Genomic DNA, 14,976 nt, shown 5'->3' with positions numbered 1-14,976 from the left:
AGCGCAGCGCATTACACTGATTAATGCAAGAGAAGAAAGAGGTTGAAAAGCAAGGAGGACCCCGCAGAGTGGACTCCGTTCAACTCATGGACATCCAGTGAAGCGGAATGTTGGAAGATTTGGGAGAGATAAGTCCTCATTCACACAGTGCAGAGTTAAACTACAGAACTCACTGCCACAAGAGCAGCGTTGCTTACCAACCTAGATGGCTTTAAAAGGGGATTAGAGAAGGCCATTAAGGGCTACTAGCTATGATGGCTCTGCTCTGCCTTCACAATCAGAGGCAGTAATGCTCCTGATTACCAGCTACTGGAAACTGCAGCAGAGGAGAGGACTGCTCTGCTCAGATCCTGCTTGCTGGCTTCCCACAGGCATTTGGGTAACCAATGTGAGAACAGGATGCTGGACTAGGATGAGTGATCGGCCTGATCTTCTTATGTCCTTCTGTTCTTAGTTTAGGACTTGACATCTTTCCGCAGGGCCTGCAAGACAGAGCTGTTCCACCTGGCCTTTGGTTTGGACTCAGTCTGACCCTTATGTTTCCCTCCCCTTATGGTTTTGATCTATGGGTTATTATTAAAATGAGGCTGCATTTTAAATTGTATTTTTAACCTGTATTTTAATTTGTTTCCCCCCCCCTTCCCCTATGAAGTTTTTATTGTAATTTTACTGGTGTTAGCTGCCCTGAGCCCAGCTCCAGCCAGGGAGGGCGGGGTATAAATAAAATTTATTATTATTATTATTATTATTATTATTGGTGCCTTGCTTCACATCCCTCCTCCGTTCTCACTTTTCTCATGAAGTCTTTATTATTGTTGTTGAATTTGTATCCTGTCCTCCTTTCAAGGAGCCTCAGGGATGTCTGCAAGGTTTGCTAATTCCCCCTGCCTGCCCTGCATTTTATTCTCAAAATATATTTGTGTGCTCAGTTAGGTTGAGAGATAGCGGCTGTGCCAATATGAGCTTCCTGGCTGGGCAGGCATCCCAAATGGTCTGCTAGATGGGAATTTGAATGGACCCACTCACCCACCCCCACACACGGAAGCCCATTGCCTGAGGCATCTGTCACCAACCTGTTGCCTTCCAGATGTTTTGGACTACAATTCACAGCAGCATCTGACCGCTAGCCAGGGCTGATGGGATGCCATCCTGTAGAAAAATGAGTTAATGGAGCCCAGCTTCACACCAGACAATTAAAGCACTAAAATACCACTATACACAGTTGTGGTTTCCCCAAAGGACTCTGGGAGCTGTAGTTTGTAAAGGGTGCTTGTTAGGAGACCCCCAGTTCCCTCCCAGAGCTTCAGTTCACAGAATGGTTTAATTATCATTCCCTCTTTGCAGGGAACTCTGGAAATTGTAGTTCTGAGAGCTCTGTTGTGGTCTGACACATTTGGAGAGCAATGGGGGGGGGGGAGGCAGTGCTAGCAGTGATTCCTGCATTGCCAGGGGTTGGACTAATAATAATAATAATAATAATAATAATAATAATAACAACAACAACAACAACAACAACAACAACAAAATTATTTATACCCCGCCCATCTGGCTTGGTTTCCCCAGCCACTCTGGGCGGCTTCCAACTAAATATTAAAAACAATACAGCATCAGACATTAAAAACTTCCCTAAACAGGGCTGCCTTCAGTTGTCTTTTAAAGGTAAAATAGTTGTTTAATGCCTTGACATCTGCTGGGAGGGCGTTCCACAGGGCAGGCGCCACTACCGAGAAGGCCCTCTGCCTGGTTCCCTGTAACCTCACTTCTCGCAGCGAGGGAACCACCAGAAGGCCCTCGGCGCTGGACATCAGGGTCTGGGCTGGATGATGGGGGTGGAGACGCTCCTTCAGGTATACAGAACCCAGGCCATTTAGATCAGCCTTGGCATTCCTCCCAACACTATAGTTCTATGATTCTATGAAAAGGCATTTTAGAAGATCTCCTCCAGGTCTGGATTTGAGTTTTATTGCCTGGAGCTCTTGCCTGGTGTTGTGCAACTATGGGATGCCATATTGCCTCTTAGCCTCAGTTTCCCATTTGTAAAAAAACAAAAAGGGGCACAGGATATATTGCAGAGGTCTGTGCATTGATTTGGCACTGTTCATTCATTGGGGCTGTCTTTGATGTGCTGACAAAGTTCCTGATGGGCTGTGATGTTCTTCCTTGTTTGTTTGGAAGTAAATATTGGGCATGGTTCTGAATTCAGATCCCCAGCTAAAGCATCTCTTGGTGGCCTTGATCATTTTGCTCTGTAATCAATTTAGCCTACCTCGCAGGGTGATTGTGAGGGAGTGGAAGGAATAAAATAACCCCAAGCTCCTGAGAAGAAATGTGGCATCTGCAAAAATGTGCCTCACATTATGGAAGATACACTAGGCTTTATTTATTTCATAAATTCATAAACTTGATTGCAGGAAACCTCAAAGCAATTTACAAAAGAATAGCACAGTAAGATGATTAGTAAAACCAACAATAGACTGAAAAAAATCAGCTCTCTAAATATCTAGGCAGTCTTGTCTAAACAAAAATGTGGGCAGCGAAGGCGCTTGCCTGGTGTCAACAGGCAGGGAATTCCAAAGTGTAGGTGCAGAACAGATTTTCATGTGGCACTTTCAGCAGTGCCAGTTCCACAGATGGAAACAGTCAAGGGGGCATATTGTCAGGCTTCGGGGAATCAGATCCCTCCCATGGTGGCAGCCAAGAAGCAGAGAAATGATAAAAGTGCTCACCAAGTACTGTATTTTTTTGTGTATAAGACTATATTTTTTCCTAAATTTTTGAAGTTGGAAATAAGAGGTTGTCTTATACATGGATAATGCATAGTGCATTTTCTTAATTTTGAGTCCCAAAAATAGGGGGAGTCTTATACACGGGGGCGTCTTATACACAGAAAAATATGGTAATTTATTCAATATTCACACAGAAAGACAAAGGAGTACAGTATCCCCTAGATCAGGCACGTCCAACTCCCAAGAGACTGCAAACTACTCCCACTATAAAAATTCTGGAAGTGATCTACCAATGAAGGGGGGGGGAGTGAAGCCAAAGTTGAGCTTTTTTTTAGGGAGGGGGATAATAGCATTAATCCAAGTAACGCCCTCCCCCAATCTCTCCTATTCTACACCACCCCTGCATCAGCTAATCTGAGCTTTCTGCCTCTGAGCTTTATGTTCTACTACTTTCAATGCTCGCCTGGTCCTGGGAGAGGCGGGGGGGTCCAGGAATGCTTTCCAGGACACTGAGTCTGTCAGCTGTCTCTCCCCTGGTGCTTCTTCTTCCTGTTGTTCCTCTTCCAATATTTCCCAGCTTCTCCCCTCTGCAGCCTCTGAACTATGACCTTCTGCAAACCACTGTTCTAAATCTATATTGTCCTCAGGAAGGTTCAGGAGAAGGGGTGGGGTGGCCCCCACCATTCCTCCTCACTCCAGCCCCTGACACATATATATGTAATGCTCTTGATGCATATCAGTGACTTGCATTTAGAGGCAAAGCCCAGCACTTAACCAATCGTTCTTTTCTACTGTCTTGTCTCTTTTCTCCAGGACCCACGGAGCAAACACAAGTTCAAAATCCACACGTACTCCAGCCCCACCTTCTGCGACCACTGTGGATCCTTGTTGTATGGACTCATCCACCAGGGGATGAAATGTGACAGTAAGTCCAGTTGCATTGAGAGATATATGACCCAGTCGCAGCATCTGGAGTCTGATTCACAATTTTCTTTGTGGATGCAGCAAAGTCCTTATGATCCCACTTTATCACTCCAGAGTATTGTGGATTAACTGTGTTGCTTGGGTGGGGAGAGTGGGGATTTAATGCACCCGGTGCTAGACTTGGCTGGTTTTATCATCCTAGTGAAGCAGACCACTGGCTGTTGTTGTGTTGCTTTTTTCCAAAAAAGAAATTTGAAGCGATTTACAAAAAAAATGAACATTTAAAAATGAGTATAAAGACAGGATAAAACAGCCCAAAATACACAAATAAATATATATATACCAATCCAACCCTCCAGACCACACCACTAAAATTCATTTGGGGAAGGGTTGTAGCCTAGTGGTTAGAGCATCTGCTTTGCATGCAGAAGGTCCCGGGTTCAATCCCCAGCATCTCCAGGTAGGGCTGGTAGGGAACCCAGTCTGAAATGCTGGAGAGCTGCTGCCAGTCAGTGTAGACCAGGGGTAGTCAACCTTTTTATACCTACCGCTGACTAATGTGGTTCTTGATGGTAAAATTTCCTTACCGCCCACCAGGGCTCTATGGAAGAAGGATTCAGCTTGTGCCATAGAACCCCCTACCGCCCACCTAGAATCCTGAAATGGCCACTAGTGGGTGGTAGCGACTAGGTTGACAACCCCTGGTGTAGACAGTGCTGAACTAGAAGTCCCAATGGTCTGGTTTGGTATAAGGCAGCTTCATATGTTCCTAAAATGAAGATCCAAAGGCCAGGGTGAAAAGACGGGTTTTGCCTGGCACCTAAAAACAGCCAGTGATGCTGCCAGGCATGCCTCCATGGCAGGTTGGAGAGCATCCCATAAATGAGGGGCCACTACTGAAAAGGCTTTTTCTCATGTTGCCACCCTCAGCACACAAAGAATGGCCTCCGATGAAGAACACATGGTCCATGTTGGGAGAGGCACTCTTGAGCTATTGGGGAGCCCCATAACGTTCAGTCCCCAATGATATATCCAGGCCAGAAAGGGAGACAGCCCTGTCCAAAACCTTGGAGAGTCACTGCTAGCCAGTGTGAACAATATTGAGCTAGATGGACTAAAGTCTGGCTCTGCATATGGCAGATTTTGGTGTCATATTCAAATCAGCCCATAATTCTGAACCATGAGGACTGGAATCTTGCTTTATTTTTAAGAGTGAAGCTATAGCTCAGTGGGAGAACATCTGCTGTGCATGCAGAAGGTCCCAGGTTTAATCCCCAGTGGCATCTCTAGGTAGGGCTGCAAGAGCTCCCACCTGAAACCCTGGAGCGACTGCTGCCAGTCAGTGTAGGCAATACTGAGTTAGATTGCTATGCCTTTTACGGAGTCAGGACCACTGGCCCATCTAGCTTAGCATGCCAATGAGGCACCTTCTAGATGTTATGGACTACAACTCCCATCAGACCCCTCCAGCATGTCCTGCAGACAGGGATGGTGGCAGTTGTCTTCCGCAGCATCTGCAAGCACTGCTTTGGCTACTGGCTCGCTACATCTCCCAGCAGTGTCCCTCCAGAATTTTAAACCATTTTGAACCTGGGACCTTCTGAATGCAAAGCAGATGCTGTAACCCAGGGGTCAGCAAACTTTTTTGGCAGGGGGCCGGTCCACTGTCCCTCAGACCTTGTGGGGGGCCGGACTATATTTTGGAAAAAAATATGAATGAATTCCGATGTCCCACAAATAACCCAGAGATGCATTTTAAATAAAAGCACACATTCTACTCATGTAAAAACACCAGGCAGGCCCCACAAATAACCCAGAGATGCATTTTAAATAAAAGGACACATTCTACTCGTGTAAAAACATGGTGATTCCTGGACCGTCTGCAGGCCAGATTTAGAAGGCGATTGGGCCAGATCCGGCCCCCGGGTCTTAGTTTGCCTACCTATGCTCTAACCGCTAGGCTGTGGCCTTCCAGCCACCTCTCACTTCCCCCAGACAGTGACAGAAGCAGGAGCCGGTTTGCTTGCTTTCTCACCAGGACGCAGCTGCTACCCTCCTCCACTGCTGGATCAATAAATCTCGTATGTTGACCTTTTCCTTTCATTGCTACCACACCCTTTGATTAAGGCCACGAGTCTCCTTATTTGTGCAGAGCTGGTGTGGTCAAATCCACCAGCGGAGGCTTTGCTGTGTTTACAAGAAAAGGAAATCTGAGTGAAGCCTCAGTTGCAAGAAGTGGAACAGGCAGCCGTGAAGATGTTGCAGCCTCATCCTTGCTGGTGTGTGTTTGTATAGCACCATCAAGGACACAGAAGAAAACACAAACAAAGGAGACATCTTCTTGTCTTGAGCCCCTTGCAATTCAGAATTCAAGAGCGGAGGAGACAACTGAAGGAGGGAGGGAGGAGTACAGAAGGAAGGGAGGAAGGGAGGGGAGAGAATTAAAAAGGGATGCAGAATTCAGGCAGAGGTGGTGGCAAGCTCACATCAGTGATGGTGCCCAGCTGAATTTAAGGATAATTGAACATCTGAGGAACAAGGAGATCCAGGATTTATAGAATCATAGAATTGTAGAGTTGCAATGGACCCTCAGGGGTCCTGTAGTCCAACCCCCTTCTTCAGTTACAGGGAGGAAATAGGGAAGGAAGGGTTCCAGTGCTGCCTCTCCAACAGTACAATTGGGGTACAAGAAATATGGCATACAAGAGATCCAGTTCCCAAGGCAGCTACAGAGCCAGTGTGGTGTTGTGGTTAGAGTGCCAAACTGGGACCTGGAAGACCAGGGTTCAAATCCCTACTCAGCCCATGAAGCTCACTGGGTGGGCCAGTCACTGCCTCACTAACCCAGTGTTTCCCAACCTTGGGCCTCCAGCTGTTTTTGAACTACAATTCCCATCATCCCTGACCACTGGTCTTGCTAGCTAGGGATGATGGGAGTTGTAGTCCAAAAACAGCTGGAGGCCCAAGGTTGGGAAACACTGCCCTAGAACAGTGTTTCCCAACCTTTGGTCTCCAGCTGTTTTTGGACTACAATTCCCATCATCCCTGACCACTGGTCTTGCTAGCTAGGGATGATGGGAGTTGTAGTCCAAAAACAGCTGGAGACCAAAGGTTGGGAAACACTGCACTAACCTACCTTGCAAGGTTGTTGTGGGGATTAAATGAGATGGGGAGATCCATGGACACCATGGGGGGGGGGAGAGAAGGTGGAGTATAAATGCAAGCAATAAATAAATAAGAATAAACAGAAAGAACAGCAGAATCTATTGCCCTGGTTTGCCCTTCCCAGATTCACCTGAGTTGCCCTTTGAGCTTTCGCACTGCAACAAGGAAAGTTCGAAAAAAAGTGACTTTTTTTGTACAAAGTAAGACCTGGACTTTTCAGAGGGGGGTGGAAGGTTCTCACGGGGGGGGGGGGTGTGGAAGAAATGCTGTTCCCTCTCAGAATGAAATTGCTGTTGGGTGGGGGGGGGGAATCACATGGATCAGGCCTAGGAAGACCTCTAATGGTCACTGTGTAAATTACAACCTCCTCTTAAATGGTTTATTTATTGAATTTTTATCCCACCTTTTTAACTATCTGTGGCTTTTTTAGAGTGGGTGGGATGCTTTAATGCATTCTACCTCCTAGTTTTAATGTTTGCATGTTTTTGTTTTGGGTAAGTTATTTTGTAAGTCGCTTAGAGTTGCCATGGCAAAAAGTGGCGGCTAATGAATCTACTTAATGATAATAATTCTGCAGAGTGGCTCGCTGGGGCCACTGCAATGGAGATGGTGGAAGGAGAGATCTTAGAGGAGTTGATGGATGTAAATGAGGTGGGACAGGAACTCATCAGGTCTCAAGCCCACAATCCTCTAGGTGTCTGATGGCATGTAGGGATTTTTAGATGGTCAGACTAGGGCCTGGGGGAGACTAGGGTTCAAATCCCCGCTTGGCCATGAGGCTCACTGGGTGACCCTGGGCCAGTCTCTGCCTATCAACCTACCTCACAGGTTTCTTGTGGGAACTAAATGAAGAGGGGGAGAGCCATGTGTGCTACCTTTAGCTCCTTGAAGAAAAAAGTGGGATATTAATGCAACCAAAGAACAAAGAAATAAATATAATTTTTTCAGGCGGAAGGCAGGGGAGAATCTAGTGTGTGTTCAGAAATAAACAGCAGCAGAAACCTATGTGGTGTCCCATTAAAGGAGGTGGAATGCATGATATCCTGATGGCAGACGAAGCACAATGTATTGAACCCCATTTTGGGACCTAAAGTCTCTCCTTCTGATTCTCTCTCCACCAGCCTGCATGATGAACGTCCACAAACGCTGCGTGATGAACGTACCAAGTCTCTGTGGCACGGACCACACTGAGCGCCGGGGCAGGATACACATCACAGCGGAAATTGAAAACGAGGTCCTCACCGTCGTAGGTGAGTCTGGGAGTGGGTGGTTTGCTTTGTGGTTGCTTGAGGGAAAATTCAGGAGCAAAAACGTCTTGCCTCCCTCCTTGCCTTCCAAAGAGCTTTTGGCACTTCGAATCCATGTGATGGGGTGAGCTCCCGCTGCTCTGTCCCAGCTCCTGCAATCTAGCAGTTTGAAAGCACACCAGCGTGAGTAGATAAATAGGTACTGCTGTGGCGACAGGTAAACTGTGTTTCCATGCACTCTGGTACTCATCACAGTGTCCTGTTGCACCAGAAGTGGTTTAGTCATGCTGGCCACATGACCCGGAAAGCTTTTCAGTATGAAAAGGGAGCTTTTTAGCCAATGAGAAGTCTTCTCACCCTTTGTGCCCATTGGAGCCAATCGGAGTGAAAGGAAGTGAGTCAACCACTGAGGATGGGCTCCTAGGGTCACTCCTAGGGAGAAGGTGCACAGGAAGAACACCGAGGAGGAGTTGTTGTGTATGCTCCAAAGCACCTAGGAACACCAAAAAGATGAGGAGATTCAACTTTAAGAGAATGGGGTGCAAGTTCTGTTTGCTACGAAGGAAAACACAACTTGAAGTGTCTCTGAAATTTGATATTGGAGCATTCCAAATAATTTGCCTGTGGATGTGCACAGAAAATGTGGAGAGTTGCATTGTTCTTTGCAGGGCACCCCTAATTATTATTATTATTGTATATTTATAACATTATTGCGTCATCTCAGAGTATTGCATAATCTTAGAAAGGGCATGGCTGTGACTACACTTCTGAATATAACGCTAGTAATCAAGGACTGACAGCTCATTTGACATGCATCAAAATTTAAATGAGCATGAAACTCACCAGTGGGTCAAGAAAAAATAACCCAATCATTTCACATCCCAAAGTAGCTCCAAAGTTGAAATTAGTACCTAGCAATTCTCCCCTGTCAGAAAAGATAAGAAGAAGCCCTCTTATGCCTCAACCTCAACAGCCAGCAAGTCCTCTCAAGAGTTCTTCTTCTGGATGAAGGCTCCCTTATGACGTCTCTCAGAGCTGGGGGGGGGGGGGAGGCAGGTAAAAGCAGGCCACTCCCTGACGAACTGCATCATGATGGCAACACTGAATATTCTACACTTTAATTTCTTTGGAGGGTGAGAACTATTTGTTTTAGCAAAGCAGAAACTTAACATTTCAGTTGTCCAAACATTCACTTGCCCACTGTCAATCATGTTTTGTTCCATTACTTCTCCCTGGTCCTGAGTGCTGCTTTGGCACCTTTTTTTATTTTACTTATTTTACTTCTACTTCCTCCTCCTTAGAGGAGGCATGGAGAAGAATTTCACTTGGTCCCTATTTTTAGGCACACAATTTGCACCTCCCAGACTAATACACAGATTGGAGCATAATTATCCTTCAGATTTTGCAATATAGATTTTTGTGATACCAAAATGCTTTGAAATGTGTGTTTTAGGTTAATAGATGTTTATAAATGCATACACTGAGATACACATGGTAAAATGCATACTTAGGTACCTACACAATACACTTATGAATAAATGCCTATGACTCTGAGGTGGGTGGGTCCATCCCTCAACACCACCCACGAAAGGTCCATGCTGTGATGGAGTGCTGGCACAGTCATAATTTGCTGTGCAATGAGCTCCCAGAGGACGGGCGAGTGCATTGTGAGTCAGGAAACAAATATTTTTACAAGGAATGTTTAACAGTCATTGAAAGGGGGAGTTTTGGCTCATCTCGGGGGGGGGGGCAAACATGATAAACAAAAGCTGCAAAGCATGTTTCTGAGGTAGTAGTGCTGTACCCAAGCCAAGGGAGGAGTCATGAATTGCTGAGTCAAGGCAAAGCAGACTGGCTGGCTCATCTTGAATCATCTCCAAGAAATGGCAGTTGTAAGTCTGGCAATTGCTGAATTATACAGCAATTGCTGCTGTTCCTTTTTTCAGTGCATCTGAAATTACAGCATGTAATTTCATAGATCTGTAGAGTTAGAAGGGATCTCAAGGGTGACATCTAGCCAACCCCCTGCAATGCAGGAATTGCAGCTGAAGACTCCCGGACAGGTGGCCATCCAACCATGGCTTGAAAACCTCAAATGAAGGTGATCCGCCACCTTCCAAGGTAGTCAATCAGCTCTTACCTTCAGGAAGTCCCTCGGTTTACCACAAATGCATCCACCCACAAACCTCATTTTTTAATGAAATAAAAAAGGAGGTGCCATAAGTTAGAGCATCTGCATTGCATGCATAATAATAATAATAATAATAATAATAATAATAATAATAATACATATAAAAACATTGTAGTTGTTGTTTAGTCGTTTAGTCGTGTCCAACTCCTATCTTCCACTGCCTCCCGCAGTTTGGTCAAACTCATGCTGGTAGCTTCAAGAACACTGTCCAACCATCTCGTCCTCTGTCGTCCCCTTCTCCTTGTGCCCTCCATCTTTCCCAACATCAGGGTCTTTTCCAGGGAGTCTTCTCTTCTCATGAGGTGGCCAAAGTATTGGAGCCTCAGCTTCAGGATTTGTCCTTCCAGTGAGCACTCAGGGCTGATTTCCTTCAGAATGGATAGGTTTGATCTTCTTGCAGTCCATGGGACTCTCAAGAGTCTCCTCCAGCACCATAATTCAAAAGCATCAATTCTTCGGCAATCAGCCTTCTTTATGGTCCAGCTCTCACTTCCATACATCATATAAAAACATAGTAAAACATTAAACATTAATGCCTTCCCAAGTTCAATCTCCCATATCTCCAGGTAAGGCTGAATGTAAATCCTGGACAGCCACTGTCAGTCACTGTAGACAGTACTGAGCTACAGATGGAACAATGACTCTGTGTGAGGCTCCTGCCTGTGTTTAGTCCTCCATATTGTGGAGCTGATTGGGAAGTGTGGGTTTATTTCACATGAATAGTACTGTCTTTCCAGAGCAGCCTTTCTGAGCTTGCTGCCTTCTAGATATTTTTGATTTACAACTCCATGCTGGCTGGGACTGATGGAAGCTGTAGTCCATAACGTCTGGAGGGCACCAGGTTGGGGAAGGGCTGTTCTCAAGCGTTCCCTCTGGTCTTTTGGAATTTTGTTTTCCAGGAAAACATGAGGTTGCCTTCTGCAGAACGAAGCCTCTCTCTGGGAGGCACAGATGTATCTAGAGTGCTCTCTTGTGGCATCGGAAGAAAAGAGCATGTGTAAAGCCAGGAAATCCAAAGGCCTTTGTTCAAAAGGACAGAAAGCATGTCTCATCTATGGTGAATCTTCAGAGGGATTTGTGGGTTAGTCATGCGGCCAGTCTGGATGCCTAGATCAAGGGTGTTTTTCAGCCTAGCCCTAGAACTGGAAGCCAGCCCAAGAAATTTGTGATACCCACCCTTGGCACTAGAAATTGAGAAGGTCTGAATACCAGTTGCTGGAAAGTGCAGGAGGGGAGAGTCATGATGTGCTCAGGTCCTGTTAGTGGGATTCCCCCTGGGGCTTCTGGTTGGCCACTGTGAGAACAGAATGCTGGACTAGTTGACCCGTTGACCCGATCCACCAAGCTCTTCTTAGGTTCTTATGGTCTTGCATGTGAGTCCTGCTTGTGGGTCTCCCACAGGCATGTGGTTTGCCACTGTGAGAACAGGATGTACAGTGGTACCTCTGGATGCGAACAGGATCTGTTCCGGAGCCCCTGAGTAGAACGCAACCCGCGTCTGCGTGTGCGCGGCTCGCGATTCACCGCTTCTGCACATGCACGTGATGTCATTTTGAGCAGCTGCGCATGCGCAAGTGGCGAAACCCAGAAGTAACGCGTTCCGTTACTACCGGGTCACTGAAGAGCGTAACCTGAAAACACTCAACCTGAAGCATATGCGGGTGGCACTGTGGGTTAAACCACAGAGCCTAGGACTTGCCGATCAGAAGGTCAGCGGTTTGAATCCCCGCGACAGGGTGAGCTCCCGTTGCTCGGTCCCTGCTCCTGCCAACCTAGCAGTTCGAAAGTATGTCAAAGTGCAAGTAGATAAATAGGTATCGCTTCGGCGGGAAGGTAAACGGCGTTTCCGTGCACTGCTCTGGTTTGCCAGAAGCGGCTTAGTCATGCTGGCCACATGACCCGGAAGCTGTACGCCAGCTCCCTCGGCCCATAAAGGGAGATGAGCGCTGCAACCCCAGAATCGGTCATGACTGGACCTAACAGTCAGGGGTCCCTTTACCTTACCTTTACCTTATGACTGTACTGAGCTATCATCCCATTAATGCAAGGATTTATGTTTGTGCAGCAGGACTCTCCCCTGTCTCCTTCTCCCATGCACCCCCTAAAACTGTTCTAGGGGGTTCCCCCAATCCTCTAGAGCAGATTTGGGGAGGGCAAGGAATGTGCAGGGCGGGGGGCGTCCCATTGCACAAGTGGAAATCCTTGAACTGATGGGGAATGGTTACTTAGTGCTGTTTTGGATACAAATCGGTATAGGGATTCAAATTGCAATGCAATAAAATACAATATAACAAATAAAAGAAGCAGTAAAGATACAGTTAAAGCATCTAGCACCGTGCAGTACAATTGCTACAATTTAAAAAATCATTACGTGGCCCAGCCAGAGCCTCAGTGATTTTCATCTGTGGTAGGGAAAGTTTGGGACCTGCAGATATAGCATAGTATCTAAGCCACCTCTAACCGACAGAGATCTGAACATGATTTGCAATCATGTTTTAAAGCAAGAAAATTCAATATAAGCTGGAAACAAAAATTAAAAGTCAGGCCACATCAATGCATCAGATGAATATCCATCAGCTATAGCTGGCTCAGAGGCAGAGCATCTGCATGGCATGCCTCAAGTCCCAGGTTCAATACCTGACAGTTCCAGGAAGGGCTGGGAGAGACCCCCTAGCTGAAAGCCTGGAAAGCTGCTGCCAGTCAGTGCAGACAGTACTGAGCTACATGGACCAATGGTCTCGCTCAGTGTAAGGCTGATTTCATTATTACTAATGACACTATTGATCACAAATAATTTCTCCCCACCAAAGGTCTGGGTGAAGACCTAAGTTTTTAATGGGCACCAAACCCAAATAAGGAAGGCAGCAGACATGTCTGAAGTCAAGGAGTTTCATAAATGAGGAGACACCACAGTGTAGATTGTATCCCATTTGATCCAAGTCACACCCACCTGCCCATCAGCTGATGTCGCTCTGATGGGCAGGGGACATCAGCTGATGGTCAGAGGGTGGGGGTCAATTCTATCTTAGCTGCATGTGCCAGTTCCCCACAGGAAACTGGTGCACTCGGTCAACACAGTCTGTTTTAAAACACACACATATCATGTGCTGATGAGCAGGGGTCAAATTCTGTCCAGCTTGGCAGGAGTCAGTGCAACCCCCTTCCTGAATCAGGTAGCCAATGCTAAAAAAAAATCCAGTTCCAATACAAACACCTTCCATCCTGCAGGATTCACAGACTCATAGAATTGTAGCATTGGATGTGGCCCCAAGAGTCATCTAGTTCAAACCCTTGCAATGCAGGAATCACAACTAAAGAATTGGTGTTATATGATGCAATTAGCTGTGATGCGCCAAACTCAGGCAGCTGCACTCTACGCTTCTTGCAGCTTCTAGTCTGTCTTCAAGGGGAGCCCCATGTAGAGTGCATTGCAATGATCTGATCAGCAGGTTATCATAGTGAGTTGGATTAAATTTTCTTTAATTCAAAAGTAAGAAATTGTACATCTTTCTGCTTTGTTGCATTGACTGATGTGGCTAAAGGGTGAAGATTAGGATGATTGCTGAGTTTGGCGAGAGCTGGGGTGCTCTGGCAGTGGAAGTGAGGCTTGCAGTACAGCAGCGGAAGTGGGAAAAGGGTGCAGCAGTGAGTGGAGCAGAAGACAGCAATTTCTGTTTCATCTCAGGTGGCAAAATGGGAACAGGCTGCAAATGGGAACACCTACAACTCTGATCAATCCCAACCAACGTGGCTGGACAATGCTGGGGCTGATGAAAATTGCATTCCGAAACATCTGGAGGATGCCAGGTTGATGAAGGCTGCCGATGACAATTCAGAACCCCCTCTGGTTCTCCATGCACAGTTTTCGCTGGGGAATCAATTCATCACTCCTGAAAAAGGGGCAACAAGGAGACCCTTTCACCACCTTTAGCAAGCCTGCGTGTGAAAACAAAGTAACACAGTGTGCTAAGGAATATCTAACCATTAACTAGTCACTTAATTGGCCACTAGTCCCTATGACTTAATTAAGGGGTGACCTTGAATGCCCAACATTTGTGATTAAGAAAATGACTCACTTTGTGGTGCAGTCACAATATCAGCCCGTAGATGGCAGTGCTTGACTTCCAGAATCTTTTAGGGCTTTGATTGCCTGGCGTTTGATTTCAAAAGGCACCAGAAATGGCTGGTGTTATAGCGGGAATCAAGGTCATGTTGTAAGGCTTTGGAAAGAAAGCACCCCACCCCCACCATCTCTTTGATGCAGGCAGCTTCTCTCGGTGACTTAAGATCAGCCGAGGAGGAATCTTCTAAGCTTGCCTGTGTGTCATCTGATTTGCTTTTCTTGTTACAAATTCCTTATTACCAATTCCTTCATAAATATAGAATGTGGTATCTACGTTGTCAGAAACCCTGGCTTCCTCCTGCCCCTGAAGGTCGCGGATCAGCATTTGAAAATGTTTTAGCTGCATCTGTTGACTTCAGAGGGGAAAGACTAAACCAGGGAACGAATAACAAAGAGCCTTGTGGTATCTTAAAGATGACTCAACTTATTGTGGCAGAAGCTATGAAATCTCTTGCTCTTGCTGCAATCCACTAACACGGCCACCTCTCTGGAAATCATTTGCATATTCTTCAGGACCTTGGACAGTAACTGTGATCTGTGCCTTGTTCCCTTCTTGACTCATTCCCAGTTTCCCTGAGATCTCTGCTATCATGCTTGTCA

At 46.2% G+C, this 14,976-nt stretch overlaps 1 protein-coding gene across 2 annotated transcripts in view; it reads left to right on the top strand.

Moving 5' to 3' along the window:
- Positions 1 to 14,976, top strand: part of PRKCB (protein kinase C beta) — a 186,593-nt gene that overhangs the window by 88,570 nt on the left and 83,047 nt on the right. For both annotated transcript variants that reach the window (XM_081840640.1, XM_081840639.1), the window contains exons 4-5: positions 3,540 to 3,651; positions 7,937 to 8,065. In XM_081840640.1, coding sequence (XP_081696766.1) covers positions 3,540 to 3,651; positions 7,937 to 8,065 — 241 coding nt within the window. The remainder of the gene's footprint in view (positions 1 to 3,539; positions 3,652 to 7,936; positions 8,066 to 14,976) is intronic.

Source organism: Podarcis erhardii (assembly GCF_964252035.2).
Source record: "Podarcis erhardii genome assembly, chromosome: 14".
NCBI lineage: Eukaryota > Metazoa > Chordata > Lepidosauria > Squamata > Lacertidae > Podarcis > Podarcis erhardii.
This window is presented reverse-complemented; position numbering and strand designations above follow the sequence as displayed.